This window comes from Mytilus galloprovincialis, chromosome 5, assembly GCF_965363235.1.
Source record: "Mytilus galloprovincialis chromosome 5, xbMytGall1.hap1.1, whole genome shotgun sequence".
In the NCBI taxonomy this organism is placed as follows: Eukaryota; Metazoa; Mollusca; class Bivalvia; order Mytilida; family Mytilidae; genus Mytilus; species Mytilus galloprovincialis.
The window spans coordinates 29,357,158-29,375,989 of NC_134842.1; the positions used below are offsets into that span (position 1 = coordinate 29,357,158).

At 31.7% G+C, this 18,832-nt stretch overlaps 1 protein-coding gene across 1 annotated transcript; it reads right to left on the reverse strand.

Annotated features, from left to right (window-relative positions):
* Positions 1-16,070: 16,070 nt before the first annotated feature.
* LOC143075565 (beta-1,3-galactosyltransferase brn-like) lies at positions 16,071-18,518 on the reverse strand. The gene is made up of 2 exons (XM_076251032.1): positions 18,385-18,518; positions 16,071-17,463 (listed from the first exon to the last, which is right to left on the reverse strand). The coding sequence occupies exon 2, from the start codon at positions 17,458-17,460 to the stop codon at positions 16,333-16,335; it is 1,128 nt and encodes a 375-aa protein (XP_076107147.1). The 5' UTR covers positions 17,461-17,463; positions 18,385-18,518; the 3' UTR covers positions 16,071-16,332.
* Positions 18,519-18,832: the final 314 nt, after the last annotated feature.

The window sequence follows — 18,832 nt, forward strand, 5'->3', positions numbered from 1 at the left end:
ATTTTTACAATTTAAAGGTTGAAATTTAATACCTCCTTAAATACTTAATATTGAATTGCAAAATCACTTCCTTAATTTTTTATTTAAATGATTATAGTAAAAGGTCAAGTATTGCATGGTATTTTTTTGTAATACAAGCATGATTGATTTGTATGAATCACTCTAATATACTAATACTTCACGTCAAATTTATTTTCATTTTGATAATCTGATATGCTATCATAAACTTCCTGGCCTCTCACAAATCAGATTTAGCTAAAATATCATGCGGAAACTTTTCTGAAAACTATAAGTTGTAAGATATTCTAAAAAAATATTCAAGTCGAATGATATACACTTTTTGACATGAATATATGAAACCTGTTTTTACAGATTGTAACATGTTTTTATATTTCACCGACACAAATGATAGACTATTGAAGTTAACGGGTCGCTTCCTGTAAAGCAGTAAAGCATATGCGCCAAAGACTGGTCTTATTTAACCAAACGTTCTTTAAACATGCAGCTCTATCTAGTTTCAAAAGAGGTTCGCTAAGAGTAAAACATCCTTATCTCACATTTTTAAGCAGACAATGAATTATGCTAGACCACAACCCGTCAGTTTTATTGTTTACTCCACATCCGGTCCACTTATTATAAACAACATGTTGGCGTCATGGTTTGATGCATTATTAAAATTATTCTCTATCAGAAAATGTAAACAATATTTGCCACTGGACATTCTAAAAATAAAAGCTCTCTAAACACATTTATTGAAGTGCCGAGCTCTCTTCTTTCATAGCATCATATACAGGAATGTGATATTTTGAAATGGTTTGGAGATTCTTTTGTCCTAGACGTTTACTGCCAGTTTTAAAAAAAATCAGGTTTTACTTCAACCTATTGCAACTAAAATTTTCAATTAAAAACACGTTTTGCAGGATCTCAGTATTGACGACTTCAAGTCTAAACATCCTGATTGCATTTGTGCTAGTTCCCAATTCACATATAATACAACTGGCCACGTTATTACCGGTGACCTCAACAATGTTAATAACGCTTCCCTAAAAATGTGTTATCGAAAGGTCCAAAATATCGTGAGCCAAAATCCACCATTTGGAAATAAAAATTAAAATTTTGATGGATTCAGTCGAGGATTATGCCTGGCAATGGGCTAAGCGTGAGAAGGAAGACGTAGACACTCTTTCCGAATGGATTAAGGCAGTGAGGTCGTTGATACAAATCAGAACTAAGAAACGGAATGGGTCTGTCAATGCCCATGCTACGTCAATCTTTAGCGACCCTAATGTTGCAAAATACTTATCCTACCTTCATTACAAATATGTTGTTGTCCCCGCAGATAAAACCCCAAAGAACATCGTTTTTGTGTGTAAAACTCATTACACTAACTGCTTGTTAAACGAATTAGGTATTGACAATTCACTTAGAAACCCAACATATACCATCACGACACTGAAATGCAGGGTTAATTTTCTACAACTTTCAAATTCAAGGGAATATTTTTTAGGCCTACTTTCGTATGCAACCGGATGTGACGTACCATGATTTGGTGGTATTACACCTTCAAAGTTTTTGTGAAACTGCCTTTTCTAGAGGTGGCATGAATCAAATCAAGGATCTGCTTACCCTTCCGGAGCACCTGAGATGACCCCTAGTTTTTGGTGGGGTTCGTGTTGTTTATTCTTTAGTTTTCTATGTTGTGTCATGTGTACTATTGTTTGTCTATTTGTCCTTTTAATTTTTAGCCATGGCGTTGTCAGTTTATTTTCGATTTATGAGTTTGACTGTCCCTCTTGTTTCTTTCTTCCTTCTTTTCAAGGTACTTATACTATTACAAACCGTAACGAATGATTTCATAACGTTTGCTAGACATAAATGTGATTAATAGAGATTTTAAGGAAGCTACGTACGTTGACACAAGTAACTCAGGCTCACAATTATAAGACAAAATATACATTGTGTTGCCTCCTTTTGCTGGTTTAAGAATTTCTCTCGAATAGTCATAATAATATTTTAATTCTAAAATAACATTCATTTATCACGCACAGACCATTAGCTTTTGAAAAATGACCCGCATATTGCTAATTATATTATTTTAAAACAATATTCTCTTATATTTACATAGTCTGGCCAGCGAACCTTGTCAAAATTATTTTCGTCCCACATTAGAATCCTTGAAACGAGAAACAAGAAACACTTATGAATCACATCAACAATAGTGTAACATCACAACATAAAAATATATACATTAAATATCAATCTAAATGGCTGAACGTAATCAAAGAAAAGTTAAAACAAATGAACATACACTGCAAGAATAGATATTATCTATGACAAACTTTCGTCATAAAGACTATTCATGAAATATAAGAAAGCTTTAAAATGTTTTAATTTATTTTACTTCAACATTTCCTGTGACAGGAAAAGAACTGTAATTCGTCAGTTACAAAGACTTATTTTATTTCAGTAATGTTAAAATATCTTCTTCAATTTTATTATCAAAATTCGAGAAGTTAATGACCTTTCTTAGAGTAAAAAATGCTCGAAAGAACTTCTTTACAGTATCATTGCATTTTACGAAATCGTAATTAATGACAATAATAAAATTAACGGTACCAATTTTCTTGCACCAGATGCGCATTTCGACAATACATGTCTCTTCAGTGATGCTCGTGGCCAAAATATTTGAAATCCAAAGCTTATATACAAGATGAAGAGCTATAATCCAAAAGGTCCAAAAAGTATAGCCAAATCCGTGAAAGGAATCAGAGCTTTGAATGAGGGAGATACATTCCTTAATTTAAAATAATTTCTAATATTTTGTAACAGCAAATTTTAATAACACAACAAATCCGTATTTTCATGCCAGTACCGAAGTACTGGCTACTGGGCTGGTGATACCCTCGGGGACTAATAGTCCACCAGCAGAGGCATCGACCCAGTGGTAGTAATAAAATTAATAAGGTTCCGACTGAAGTCACATTTGTAATAATTCCAAGTATATTTCCATTCTTTCTTATTCCATTCCTGAGTGCCATTGTTAATGTCACTAAAAAGTATTATAAAATTACGACTTTTGGACATGACGTCAATTGTCTCTTGTTCCCGAGGAGCTCCGAATGCACTGTCCCTGAAAAATAAAAACACATCATATCCTTTTCTCTCAAGATAAGGAACCAAGGAAGTTAACAACCAATTTCGAACTAGTGGATCATCCTCATTTGCTGAAATATATATATCGTGTTTTATACAATGTGGTGCCACTGGCTTCTTTACGAAGTTGAATAAAGATCGTGTTAATATAAAAAATTCAGACCAAAACTTGAAAATAATCGATGCAATTATGATTACTGCAGCAAATACTGAGCATATCGAAATGTTTAACAACGAAGCATTGTTATTTGTCACAGGACATCCAAGATCCACTTTTTCCATTTCGATAATAGAACGTAGTAGTCCATTGTGTTCGCAGAAAACCTGTGTGTTTCTAGCACAACTTTGGTATTGTAATGGTAACCATATCTTCAACCAAAGATCTTTGCATTTACATTTCATAATAATTTTGTCCTAAAGCAATCTGGCATGGCTTCAGCATCTGTAATGACCTTGGAATCCGTGTTATTGCATTGCTTGTTATGTTGAACAGTTGTATTTTTTTAAAACGATATACCACTAGATCTGAAACGGTTATAATTTGGTTATTTGAAAGATCGAGTTTCTTTATTCTTTCAAATACGTTAAATTTAAACATTTCTATCCTTTTTAAATTTGTTATGTTATTGTTTGTGAAATCTATTTGAAGGTTGTCATTCAAGGGCAGAGCTGCTGGAATTCGTGCGAGTCCAGACCCGAACAATCAACAACTGTTTTATTCTGACGCTGGCTGATAAAAACAGTTGCATTCTGGTGGACATCGGTCAGCTAATGACAAGTTACAAATTAATTGATCCAGCTCGGAATTAGCTATGATGTTTGTCAATGTTTTCATCTTAAGTTGTATCGGAGAATCACAAACCAAGAAAATATTTACATTATCATAAATTTTAACAACTGTTTTAGATGGTTTTGCAATTGGATAAAATTTACAGTCACAAATCCAAGGATTTCCTTCCAAATGTATCATCCAGTAATATAATTTTCCTGCATGTTCAATGTTCAGACCTTCTTCACTAAATATTGAAAAGTGTGTTAAATTATTAAACGATATATCAAGTAATCCTTCCCGTGAAAAAACGGATGTGTCTTGACTTTTCCATTCCAGTTTGTTTGTCATAGAGTGTATAGAGTTATGTGAAAAATTTGCAGTACAAAATATTATCTGTGACCATAATATATTCGTAATATCTAGGGTAGTAAGATGGTTGTGTGAGACATCAAATTTAAACAAATTTCCATTCATGTTAATCAAAAATCCAGGATCGATATTTTTCAGTTGGTTATGAGACAAGTCAATAACACGAATCCAAGTCATGTTAAGAAATGTTTCTTTACTGAAGTATTCCACTAGGTTATGATGTAATATTAATGTATCAAGTAATTCTAGACATGATAAAAGATCGATATCCTTAATTTTGTTGTATTGTAAATATATTTCAAATATGGTCGAATAATCACAAATATTACTAGGTAAACTATGCAAACTATTATTAGGACTGTATATAAATATGACCAAGCAAACGGTGGAATATGAATCAGAGTTTGCTTTTGTGACCAGACTCTTTTCTTATCAAAAGGTAATCATTGTTTTCTATTTCCTCATTTGCATTGCAAATGCAGCACCGTATTCGATCACAAAATGAGTAACATCTTAAATCCTTTCGTTTAAATTTCTTTTGTAAAACTAAAGGTAAAGTTAGTCCTGTACCATTTGCTGGCTTTTCCAATCTTAAATGTCGAAATTCCTGATAAAGATGTTGTGTTAAATTATCCAATTTCGGATTTTGATCTATTGTTTCAGATCTAGTACTATTATATAAAATTACAAACAAAAGCACAACGTGCAATTCTGACAACATATTTTATAAGGGAATAGTGAATATGGTATGCAATCAATTGACAGAATATCAAAATTAAATCGGATTCATAACTTAAATACCCATTTCATTGTCAACACAAGAAATATAACAGCGAATATAAAAGAAGATTTTGATTTAGATTATTTAGAACAATAGGTATGATCCGGGTTTTGTGTAATGAACATACACAAATAAAAACATAATAGATACTAGCTAGGATACAAATTATTATCGCTATAGGCGCATAGTTTATGATCAACTTAGTCATAAGAGTTTCCACGTAAACAAAATCGGTCAACTTAAATATTGTAGTTCACTCAATAAAAATAAACAAAGTAATTATGTAGAACAGCAATTTTAAGGTATATTAAAAAACAAACAACAACAGTTATAATTTTTTACTGCGTACACCCGCTTTTCGCCTAATCAAGTTATGATATCATATCAAACACAAATGTAATACAACCACATGATTTAAATCGGCACAATTTAACCACAGCTGTAATGTATTTTCTTTCAAAATTACTTTTGCCCGTTACTGTATCTACTCGGCAAATTGATTCATCGGGAATAATGTAATAATACAAACGTGCTATCAAAACTGCAAAACCCAACAAAACATTATGCGCACCATGTGTAACTTGAGAGGAAACAACATAGGAAGACTTAGTTTAAACAATTAGATGTTTCAGTCACCAAAACGAGTTTGCAAAATGAACGGATCTATGACCATCAACAGCGGATATCTCAAGAAGGATTGAAATGGGTGAATCAACATTTTTGTACACACATTGTTGTCAATACAATTGGATTGTATGCGTCTGTTATACAGATTTTGTTAGCTATAAAACTAGATTTAATGCACCATTATCTTCATAAGGAAATGCCTGTGTCAAGTTAAAAATGTGACATTTATTCTGTTGTTGTCGGTTTGTTTTGTGTGTTTGAGCTTTTGATTCTGCAAGTTGATAAGGTTATTTCCGATGTGAATTTTCCTCGGTAATTTTTTTCAAACTATTTCTAAAATTTACTTAAATATATTCGAGTGATCCTTGATACAGCACGTACAAGCATTTGATTACGAAGTTACCTTATTACTAATAATTATCAATTCCTGATTTTAAGCTGATGTTGTGTTTGAAATCTGTAAATGTCGATTTGAATAAACCTATTTGTATAGGTTTTATTTTAAAACTTGAAACAATCTTTGAAAATTACCTCCATCAGTCTTTATATTGAATTAATATTGTTATTTTAAGAGAGGGTGAGACAAACTGAAAATTTCATGGCAAAACTTGAAACCCAAGGATAAAAACACAAAAGGGAAATTCAAGACAGAGCAAATCAAAATTCACGGAAAACTGGATATCCCACATTTTTTTTCATAAAAGTACAAATTGGTCCTGTTGTTTTCTATGTAAACGCAAGGCATTCTGGTTACAACAATTGGTTCATTTACAACGTTTTAAACAAATATTCCGTTATGGGCAGGAAACTTTTTATGACGTCTGTAAAATTTTCGAAGTGACGTAACTCTTGGTTTAATAGCTTTCTTGTAAGCAGAATGCCTCCATCAATTAAATAACGATATAAAATGCAACATGTGGAATATCGGATCAACTTTGAGGTATATACTTCACAAGAAGGCGCTGCTGTAATATTGAGTCCTTGTTAGAGAGAGTTGCCAATTTGGAAGCTGTATTCATCTTTTTCTTTTATTAAACCAACCCTCATCGAAATTAGTTTATTTATTCTTTTACTTTCTTCTTTGGTTGCTTCTCTGCTTTTTAATATGTGTTTTGCTCATTGTTAAAGTAGAAATATATAATTAATGTTATCAGTTTTACTGCACCAGATGTGCATTCCAATACTTCGTCGATGCTCGAAACGAAAACGTTTGAAATTCGAAAGTCAGTCATATAATAATTAAAATCTGTTAAGGGGGCTCGCGGGTCTAAATCATTTTTTTTTAATTTAATATAGGAATTTGCTATATTTTTCTATAAATGAACTTTATCTTATACGTAATTGAAAAATGAAATAAAATAATGGTGTCACAGTTTATTTACGCTCACAATCTGCCGTCCAAAGAAGCATACATTTTTGTAAAAGTACTTATTTTCTGTTGAACTGATAGGAGAAAAAGAGGTAAGATCGAAATAAAAAAAGAACTAAATTACAGAAATCGCTTAAATTTTACATTTATTTAGTTTATTTACAGCTTATTCGAAAACAACAATAAAAAATATAGGTCACGGGGGAGTTAAAAAAAGATTTCAATTTTAATGCCAAAAATGGTATTTTTGCACCAAAGGGGGATAATTTGGAGCTTTTTCAATGATATCTACATTTTAAAAGTCACCTGAAGCCAACAAGAATTGATTTTTGGAATGATTTTTGTACCATATGATAAAGTAACAACTACTAAAGGTAATTAATAAAATTTGTAATGAAAAACAAATGTTTAATTTTCTGAAAATCTTATACCCGCGAACCTCCTTAATTACATCCGTCTTCACTAAGTTGAATGGAAACCTCACAGAGGATTTTACTTTTGTAATTTTTATTATGGTGATCAACACAAATTTCTTTTATAATTGACAATTCAGATCAATTCGGATCAATTAATATCCGCGTTTTATTTGTATTTGAAAATATCAAAACAAGCAAGCGATCATGTTATAATACAGTAAATTTCAAATAACGATTCCATTTCTAAAGACATATCTAATGTTTTCTCCTTTAAGTAATGTAGTGACATTATTTGACTTTAATATTGGGTTTATGAACATCTGTGTCTTTTAAAAATATATTTGGAGTGAATACAAGTATACAACCAAGACAGGTTTGGTCTTTGAACCCTTTGGGTTTCACTAATATATTTATTGACAGTGCTTCTGTGTTAACATGAGTTATCATTGATTTGGTCATAATTATAAATAATCGTTAACAAAACTCAACATATATCGAATATAGTTATAAATGGGTTTTTTAACTAATGACGAGATTGCCTAAGTTCAATCTTTCGGAATGTTTGGTCTCGAATGCTCTGAAACTGCTCACTCAATTTTTTATTCGTTCATTTTGTTTTTATTTAAGAGTCAATGATGGGTCTTCTAGGCAGAACTTGCATCTAGCGTACAATATCTTAATCCTGGTATCTATGGTGAGTTTGTTAATGTCAGATTACTTGCATTACTGACCGTTTCACTTATGATCAGTTATGTGATTTTTAAAGATTAATATGAATGCTTACCTGACTGTTTTCGTCTTATGTTAAAACAACTTGGAGAGATTATCATGAAGTGTGACAAAACCGCTTAACACTATATCTTGAACAAATTCGCATGTTTAATGAATATATTTCTGTTCAATCTATAATAACTTGTCATGTTCCTTGGTACCGGCATTTTTAACAGATAATTGATCGTCTTCAATTGAGAAAAATTATAAGGATTAAGATTGTGAGCCATAAACAAGCGTAGGGTCTATAAGACTCATCCGTGACGTTCGAAAAAAAAAAACCCAACAAATAGATAAAAAAAAAAGTACGCAGTTGAAGAGAATTCAGGACCCTAAATTCCAAAAGTTATACAAAACAGTTAAGGTAATCAAATCCAAGGTATCATTAAAATCAAATGTCGTATCAAGAAGTTCAAAATTTTGTAAACAATTAGTTAAGACCATATCAATGATAAATAATGTCAACACAGAAGTGCTGACTTCTAGCTATAAGTATGTAACTGAGAATTCGCTGAATATTTAACTATAATACTTTGGAAACATTATACGTTCAAAGTATAAACCAAACCTGTCTCGTTTGTATTTCTCTAATCAGTCAAAGTATTATTTGAAAAGATAATGTTCACGGATGATCATGAACTCTGACAGAATGAATTTAAATATTCTGTTAGAAATATAAAGTCGTTGTCTTCACTATTATTGAAAAACATCCTATTAAGACAATTTCAAAGAACACGGATATTAGTTGATAAGTATTAAAATTTATAATATTAATCTGTTTATTTATCGAAGATATTATAACAACCCTATGCCTACATGATGTAAACTACACAAAGTATATATATAGAATAACCGAAGCTATTGTGAAACAAATTACTTTCACGATTTAATGCTTTGGTACCAGCATGACATATATAGCTGTCTAAATTATTCGAACTCACTATTTGTTTATATGTATACATAGAAGGGTTTTCTAATAATAAGGTTTTATATCATACAAAAAAAATATCATATGACACTTTGTTTTTAAAATAAATTTGTGTTGATCACCTTGATTGCATAATTGAAAGAAAACATTGTAACAGTTATGTTTATTACGTTTAACAGTGTCATGTTGGTGTTATTTACCGAGTTTAAATATAATTGAAATGATTTATTTTTAAGTTCATTTATTGTTTATTACGGGGTTGATTTGCAAATTATTTGGCCTCGCACTTCACTGAAAAGACACTCATTGTTGAAATGCACATCGAGTACGGTAAACCCGGTAACATTATGATTTTACTTCATATGAATGTAACATATTATATATTGATATGTAGATACCAAAAAATAAAAAAAAGATAAAAGTAAAACAATTCAAACGGGAATTCCAAGGCTCTACAATAATCGAGTTCACTGAGGACTTATTTGAAAGTACTTTTACGACACAATTAATGAGTTTGCCTTCCCAATTGTTATCCTTTCCTAAACGTGTCGCAATATTTGTATAACAAAGACACCTAACATCGACGCGTTCCAACATCAATCCGAATTCCGATAGCAAACAATCTTATTCGGAAGACTCCTTATACATATTACTAGTAGTTAATTTTAATTCTATTACACAATAAGGATCACATAATGCTAGTAATACTAGACTTGCAGTTGATGATTTTCAAAGGGTTTAGTAATGAAGGCTTGTTAGAAAATTAGTGAATATCATTCTGTTCCTATCAAATCGTTTTATTACGGTAATTCTAAAGTTTGGAAAATTGAGGGATCTAATAAAATTGTCAGTACTTTTCCAAGTTTCAACAATGTTAACATTAAGTTCATCGTGTGTATTGTGGAAGATTGTCATGTCAAAGAAAAAAAAAATATGCATATATTTAAGTTTTTCAGTATTATATAAAGGCAACCGTAGTATACCTGTTCGATTTTTTCGATTTTTCATGTTTTTTTCAATAAAACACTGATGTGTATCATGTGCAACGACGAAATGTCTGCCGGCTACAACTGTCCATGATTTCTGTTTAATTGTTTAAATTCTGACTGAAAAGTTATATACGAGAGATAACTCTATAATTAAAATACGTCACAGAATGTTTTATTTGTTAACTTAGCTTAGTTAAACCTCGAGATTGAACAGTTTGACGCAACAGTAGTTACATGTATGACTATATGAATACATACCATTTACGATTACATTTTCAATCAATTTGCTTTAGTCTAGAATTTTAGTTTATTGAACGACCTTTTGACGGATTTTAAAAATATACCTTAAATTGTTTAAATATTCAAATTAGCTCTGGTTGCGATATAGTCTTTCTGTGCTACTGCGGCGTAAAGCAAACACAATCAATCAATCTATTATATTTTATGAAATGCGACTGAACAAAAAAGATGAAAACCACTATGTTGTACACTTCCTCCGTATTAATAATAGCGTAATATAAAATTATAATATTGTTTTATGTTTAAGTAACTACACACATTATAGAAACATTATGTGAAAATTACACATTCCGTTGCCATGGTAAGGTTGTGGTAGATTCTACCTCGAAAATTATTAAGTTTTAACCACACAAAAAGTCATGTAGTTTTATGAGAGTAACGATAATGTTTATAATATATTTTATATATTTATAAAAATAACAAGTTACAAAGTACTCATTTGATACTGTAACATAAAATTATAACGATCGATTAACTGTATGAAATGCGTTTGTGATTCAGGATGAGTTTACAAAATAATTGTCATAAGGTCATCGAGGTGTCTGGGGGAAACCGAACTCTCCGGATGTTATATAATATAATATACTTAATGTACATGTGATATCTTATGTATACATCAAACGCATATTCCATTTTGAGGACTAATGATGAATTTCATTTGCCTACATCTGATATTATTGAACCTTGTTAATATTGTGGAAGTGTTAGATACTGACGACATTTTTAAAGTTATGTTTAACCGAACAGACTTACTATGTCCAACAGTCTGTAATGGATATCATCTGGTCAGTTGTTGTATGTGTCGTGCACAAAAAACATCAGAAAACCTACTGACATTAAATGTTGTGCGCAATATTGAAACGGATTATCCAGAAATAGAAGTTCCAAAAGTGTTAAACATTTACTACAAGATAATCCACAGATTTGCAAAGACTAAAACACTTCCAGTCAACCTATGTAATTTTACAGGAATTGTTGAAATAGATTTGTCTTACAATGAGATAGAGAGAATTGATAATATTTCCTGTGTGAAACGTTTAGATATTCTGAACATGCGTAGAAACATAATAGAATATTTAAGGAACGATACATTTATCGGAATGAAGTTTTTACGCAATATTGACCTTTCATACAATAATCTAAAACATATAGAACCAGGATTTCTGATAAATATGGCGGGAAGTCTTCTAAATTTTGATGTATCAAATAATGTTTTGACAACTGTTGATGTCACAAATTTTCTGATGGAAAAACAACTAGCTTTCTGTGAAATAGACTATTCCTTTAACAAAATATCAAGCATCAGCAATGAACTTAATTGGACATGCAAAAAGAATTCAAATTTTGGATATGGTGGAATGGCTCTTTTTTCAAACAATAATTTTACACATTTTCCGATTTTGTCTGAAATAGGATTTAAAAATTTCTTTTTGCTAGGAAAAATTCTTGGTTATGGATTTGATTTTCGTGAAAACAAGTGGATATGTGATTGTCGGATTTATTTTTTTGCTTTTAAATCGTCTATGGTTTTAGCTAAGCAACATAGAGATTATTTTAAGTTGACTTGCAATAATCCTCCAGAATTGAAAAACATGCTTTTAATTGATTTTATAAAAAGTAAAACTCTTGATCGTTTAATATGTAATCTCACAATAGCCGACAGATGTCCACCAAAATGTCGCTGTTTTTACCAGCCTGGAAAATCAAGGACTGTAGTAGACTGTTTCGAAACCGGAAGAAGAAAGTTACCGTCTGCGTTGCCATTGCAAACTGGCCTTGATGTAGATTTTTCAAATAATGAAATATCAAGTTTGAGTAACGTAACGGCTAGTGGAAACATGATATATTCGCATAGCAAATACATTAGTAAACTCGATTTATCAAATAATTCAATCAAAATAATCCCGAACGACCTCGTTTCAAAACTGCGACATATTAATTTGATTGATCTATCAAAAAACAAAATAACAAAAATTCAACGGAGTCTGCAAACTCTTAACCCTTGTCAGCTATATCTGGGAGAAGTTGTGATACACTGTAAATGCAAAGACATCTGGCTTCAAAATTGGTTGCCATCATATCACAGTAAATGTTTTGATAATACGAGAATATATTGCAAGCACAATAATGAAAAAGTTCACATATTAAATATGACTAAACATGGACTTGGATGTAGACTTTACAATGAAGATATTTTATGGTTGAACATTTCACTGGCTGTGGCGGTGTTTATTGTGATAGTTTCGTCGGGTTTAATATATATCTTCCGTTTTGAGATTTTTATAACAGCAAGAACAATATTTAAGTATTTCAAGAAAAAAGTCGTTTCATCAAATTTATACGCCTATGATGTCTATATATCCTGTAATGAAGATGATGCCTCTTTACGACGCTGGTTAACGTCATCCTTTGTCCCGTTTCTTGAAGACGCAAACATCCGGGTGTTTTTACCTTACCGAGATTGTGAACTAGGAAGTCCACATGAAAAGGAAATTATTGATGTAATGTCAAAAAGTCTTAATTTTGTGATTTTTCTGTGTGAGGATTACGAAGGCTCAGCAGATATTTGGGTTCAAAAAGAATGGAAACATGCGTGGTTTAATTATAGATACGACATCAATCGAGAAATTGTCGTTATAAATTATGACATGCTGGAGTGTAAAGATATTGCAAAGAAGTATTTGGGAGCATTTTTAAACATTCGTAGTTTTATCGATTTTTCAAAAAAGGATGCACAGGTAAAGGAAGAGGTGTTCAAAAGTCTCCAACCTGTCCAAGATGATTCAGATACTTTTGACAAACATAGATACTGCAATGACCTAAACACAGCAAGGAATGTAATTCATATAGACGTGACGTATAAAAATATTGAAAATGAGATGACAAATCTTAATGTGAAACATTGTGAAAACGTGATTTCTACTTAAATTTACAGTTATAAGTGCAAAGCCAAAACCAGTTTACGGAAATAGTCACTTATCATAAGAGTGAATTTATAGATTAACTTTAACATTAGTGGAAAGCTTAAAATGAAAGGACGTTTTACGCTATTGGGATAACTTAAAACAACAATGAAAAAAGAGGTAGGAAAATTGAAGCCGCCGGAAACATTTGAAGAGCAACACAATCTTGAAATTCTTATCGTAAAAGATCATCAAATAATCAGTACGGTAAATACATTTGCTGTTTATGAAACGATGTATTGATCATTCCCTGTTGTTATTATCATATGGAATGCTATTTTATTAAAGAACAAATATTGAGTAAAAAATGTATATTACAATTGCTACAAAAAAAGCACTAGACTGCAAATCTATAGATAGTTTTACTTCTATGGATAATGTCTAATGGCATTTAAATGGAATAGATCTGATGGACTGTAATGCACATATTGCATCATTCTGTTATTAGCTCCGGGTTTTTATTGGGTTATTGTTGTTATACCGCCAATGTTTCTTTATTGTGTTATGTCTTTTGGTCGTTTTCCAATTTTTGCTATACCATTGTCAGTTCGTTTTCGTCTTTGACTTCTAAAGTTTGATATTTCTTTGGTATCTTCCGACTTTCCTTTTATGCCCAATTCATAGGGATTATGTTTTCAGAACTTGAAGGCATAAAACTTTGCTCAGTGCTCTGAGCACAAAAATCATGCTCGAAACATGAAATCAAGCAATTTGATTGGTTGATTTTCGAGTCTGAGTACAAAAATCATGCTCGAAAGTTTTATGACCGTGAGGCCTGGTCTCTGCGTCCGTTCGTTCGTTCGTCCGTTTGTCAGTCCGTCCGTCTGTCCCACTTCAGATTAAAGTTTTTTGGTCGAGGTAGTTTTTGATGAAGTTAAGGTTAAATTAACCTGAATCTTAGTACACGTGTTCCCTATGATATTATATTTCTAATTTTAATGAAAACATAGAGATTTACTCCTATTTTCACGGTTCACTGATCATAGAAAATGATAGGGGCATCCGTGTACTGAGTACTCACTCTTGTTGGATATGTTTAATAGTATATACAGACAACTCATATCGTTGTAAACGTATTATCTAATTTCAAGTATGATTCTATTTCCTCTTCGGAAACCATAATCATCCCATATACTTCAGATATATTTAACAAACTTGAAGTTAACCCCTCAAGTACGCGGAAAGAGGATGGTAAACTTGAAGTTTATTTATTAATACTACGCAATTATAAGTGTTGTTAATGATTTTCGTTTAACTATACATATTGTGCGACATTGATCAACCGCAAGCAGGGGAGATAATAAAAGACAAACAAAAACAAATAAAGGTCAACATACTGTCTCTAACAATAGATACATGTAATTGCGTATTATACACAAGTTCTTTATAACCAAAAAAGGTTTAAAATACTTTTATTGAGATTAAGATGCTTCATAAACACATAATTATTATAAATGTATGGACACAGTCATGTTGGGGTTTACAGAATAGAATAATAATGGACAAAAGTGCAGAAAAAAGGGACAAAACAAATACAAAAGAGACAAATCAGAGAAAAAAGCATAGAAAAAACATAAATACAAAAAATGAGACCACATGACAGGACTTTTGAACTAGTGTTATCTACCCTCTGTTTCTAACACTTCACCACCAGAGGTTTTGACCAGTGCTGGTCAATACAAATAAGTTGTTATAAACTGCATGTGTTCAAAGCACCTTTCATGTCAGAATTATTTTTATCTGATTCTCGAGTGTGGTTGAGGTTTTGATTATGCCATTTGATAAGGAACTTTTTGAATATCCGCGGAATGCAGTTGTGTGATTCGACTTTTTACATCAATGAGATATATATAAATGCAAACGCATCAGTCCATACATCAAGTCTACCTTCCATCAAGAAATGTATCAAATGGTGAGTAGACTAAAATTATGTCATCGCCATGAATAAAGGCAACAGGAGTATACTGCTGTTCAAAAGTAGCAAATCAATTGAGATAAAAGAGAGCAAACAAATCCAGGTTACAAAGAGTTCATGTATGCTATGATGGTATCAATTGCAGGAGATAGGAGGTATGAATCTACCAAGTCATGAATATGACCGATGTTTTCCATTTGTCTTATGTATTTGCTTCGCATCACGGTACGGAGCTATAAGTTTCAGTCGAAATACATGTCATCGTGAATAAATTACTTATCACGTCTAGATTCTGATTGATTGCATTAAAATGAGGCTGAGATACAGCAACAGCTATTGGCTTAAATGAGATAAAGAATTACAGACTTTTCTCGTCCAGGATAAGACATCAAATGCCGAAAAACTAACTAAGTGTATTTCAGTCCCGATCAACTGTCATTAATTCATGTTCGTTTTATTATGCATACATTTCACAGATAAATCCAATATTGAAATATCAATTATTAGTACGTTTTTAATTACTTTTTTACTCTGCAATTTGCACGATTTGCTTTGCTAAACAATGTTCCTATAAAGTGTTTACAAAAATGTATATCTGTATTTTATAACTTCTGACAATATAGGCACGCCTCGAGAGTCGCGTCTAAATTTATAATTGTTTTAATTTTCAAAAAGAAAATTCATTTTTTTTAAAGCATGGGTGTATAACGCACACTCTTAAAGTACATCCATTTAATATATCAATATCTAAAAATACATCATTTCCAATACTAATTTAACAACCACATGCACACATATAACTTTAAATTAGTGTAGAGCGAAGCAGTCCATAGCTTTTTAGAAAGCTAAAACTTGTTAAGCTTTTGACTTCGCCGTTTGATAAGGGACTTCCCGTTTAAATTTCCCTTTGAGTTCGTTTCTTCTATTTTATTTTTAATGTTGCATATTTTTTGGAAGAAGAAGAAACATCTATATATCCTTAGTCATGTGGTTTAACTATTTTTGTTACATTGATGAAGTTTTCAAATCCATACTTTTTTGGTAATTGTTTCCATGCACGGTATACATCAACTGAATTTTCATATCCATGACTAGCAACAATGCTACCTGTGATTTTGTGTCCTTTCTTCTTTCCGCTATAAAATGAAGGCACACCAATAGGCCTAATATTTAGTTTATGAGACACTATACCAAGAAATACATCATCCATATGTATTGGTTTAACATATGGAAATATAATTTGAAACTGTCTTGCTGTTTTCATTGACACTATATAAGCTCCTCCCATTATATATGGCGGCCATTTGTCATACGGATAATCCTCCCATGAAATATACCACTTTGAATCTTTGTCTCGGTAGGGTATTGCATTTGACGTTATGGATCCTAAATAAACATTATGCTTATGTTTGCATCGATTCGGTAATGTCATTAAATTAGCAACGTTAACAAAATAATCGTCGTCAACAAAAAACAAATAGTTAGCAGTTTTGCAATGCTTTACCGCCCAATTGAACCCCATTATTGTCTTAAGGGTATTGTTTCTATAATCGTCAATAAAATTTTCTTGTATAACATCTTCATATTTTGTCTCTTCAGCTGACAAAGGCATATCCTCAACACCTAGCATAAATACTACGGATACATCGGAAATGTTACTCGTATTTCCCCAAGTATTTCGTATAACCTGCCTCCTTTCTACATTCCGGATGTCGGATTTGACTATTATTATTATTGTCCAGTTTCCCCGAACTTTTAAATTGCATTTACGTTTTGGTAACATTGTGTAGCTAAACGGATGTGGATTTATTATCTTAACGTTTTCCCGCGTGTTGTTTGAATGGATATCACGTGATAATTGGAGCATGTCTATTTCCAATGGGTATTTGAAATTCTGTCCGAAAGGTACGTTATGCTTAAAAGATTTCTCTTTTGAAATGTCTGCTATTTCTGGTGGATCAATGGAGTTTGTTTGCAACGCTCTATTTTGTCCATAAAGAGCATAGATTGCAACCAGGAGTAAAATTTCAATTGCATATAAGGAATAGAATATTTTTAGTATGCGTATATTTCGTATCCCTGTAATCACGTGCTTGCAAAGGAACATTTTCTGAAATTAAAAAATGGAAATGATTGACAACATTTGTATGCATGTTATGGAAGTAAAAAATGTTTAATTACAAAAAGAATGATGCCTCGCTTAAACCCCAATGAAATGGTTTTGATGTACACCAAATTACAGCGGACGATATTTTAAATAATTACAATTCATTATTCTTATAGATTAAGTTTTAAAAAAGTGCTGTATCTGTTATAATACACAACCTGTATACTTCGACATTTTATAATCATACACGTTAAAATAGCACAGTGCTTTTTTTTTTTTTTTTTTTCGTTGTATAACTACGCATGAATGTGTTCGTCATTATGTCGTTATTCGATATACAAAAATCATAAAACAGCACAAGGCCACCAATGGGTTATCGAGAAAATCCCACACTAGCTAGAGGCGGGCTTCTGCTGGATTCTTAAAATGTGCTTGTATACTTAGTCTAGTTCAGTGAAAATGGACGTGACACTGAGAATTAAACTCTAATACATATAAAATAAGTACACCATAAACGAAAAGGTTCAAATAATTGTTAATGTACAATCTATAAAATTGAGAATGGAAATGGGGAATATGTCAAAAAGACAACTACCCGACCATAGAACAGACAACAGCAGAAGGTCACCAATAGGTCTTCAATGCAGCGAGAAATTCCCGCACACGGAGGCGTCCTTCAGCTGGGCCCTACACAACTAGTGAAGAGTATAACTATGATATTCACAATAGTCATTGATACTTGTTTTAAATGTTTCTATTTTTAATAATTGTGTTGTTTCGTACACTGTTTAAATGTATAAATAATACATTCATTATGTGCAGTATATGTTTTTTTAACGATTCAATGCCCTAGTGAGAAAGATCGTTGACTGAGTACAATGTAAAACTGATTGTCCATAAAATAACAAAATCTTAAGAACGTACCTAGTGTACTGGTTGTAACATTTCCTAAATGGATGTCAAACTCGGATCTGTATCACCTGTTCTCCTTGGTTATGTCATGTGTATGTAGATAAGTTAAAACAAGATTCAGCTCTATACCTTAAAAAAACCTTTGTAGCTTGTTCGTAAAATAAGTATACTGGTGGACCTTAAAAACGCAACACTTTATTATTTTTTTGTATTTTAGTTTTCAATCACCCAAGTCATGTAAAACTAATTTAACACACATACAAAGTTTAACATCAGTTGCATTCAGTACTTCGTTGTTTTATTAAATGTTACAGTTAAGTTATGAACATTCCAGTATAAATTGCAACCAACGACTTAATCATTGACAAAGGAGTTAGGCATTTATGTTCAGGATGCTTTGAAGTCAGTTTTACACATGTGATTATACCATTGTCGAATCCATTATATACAAATGTAGATA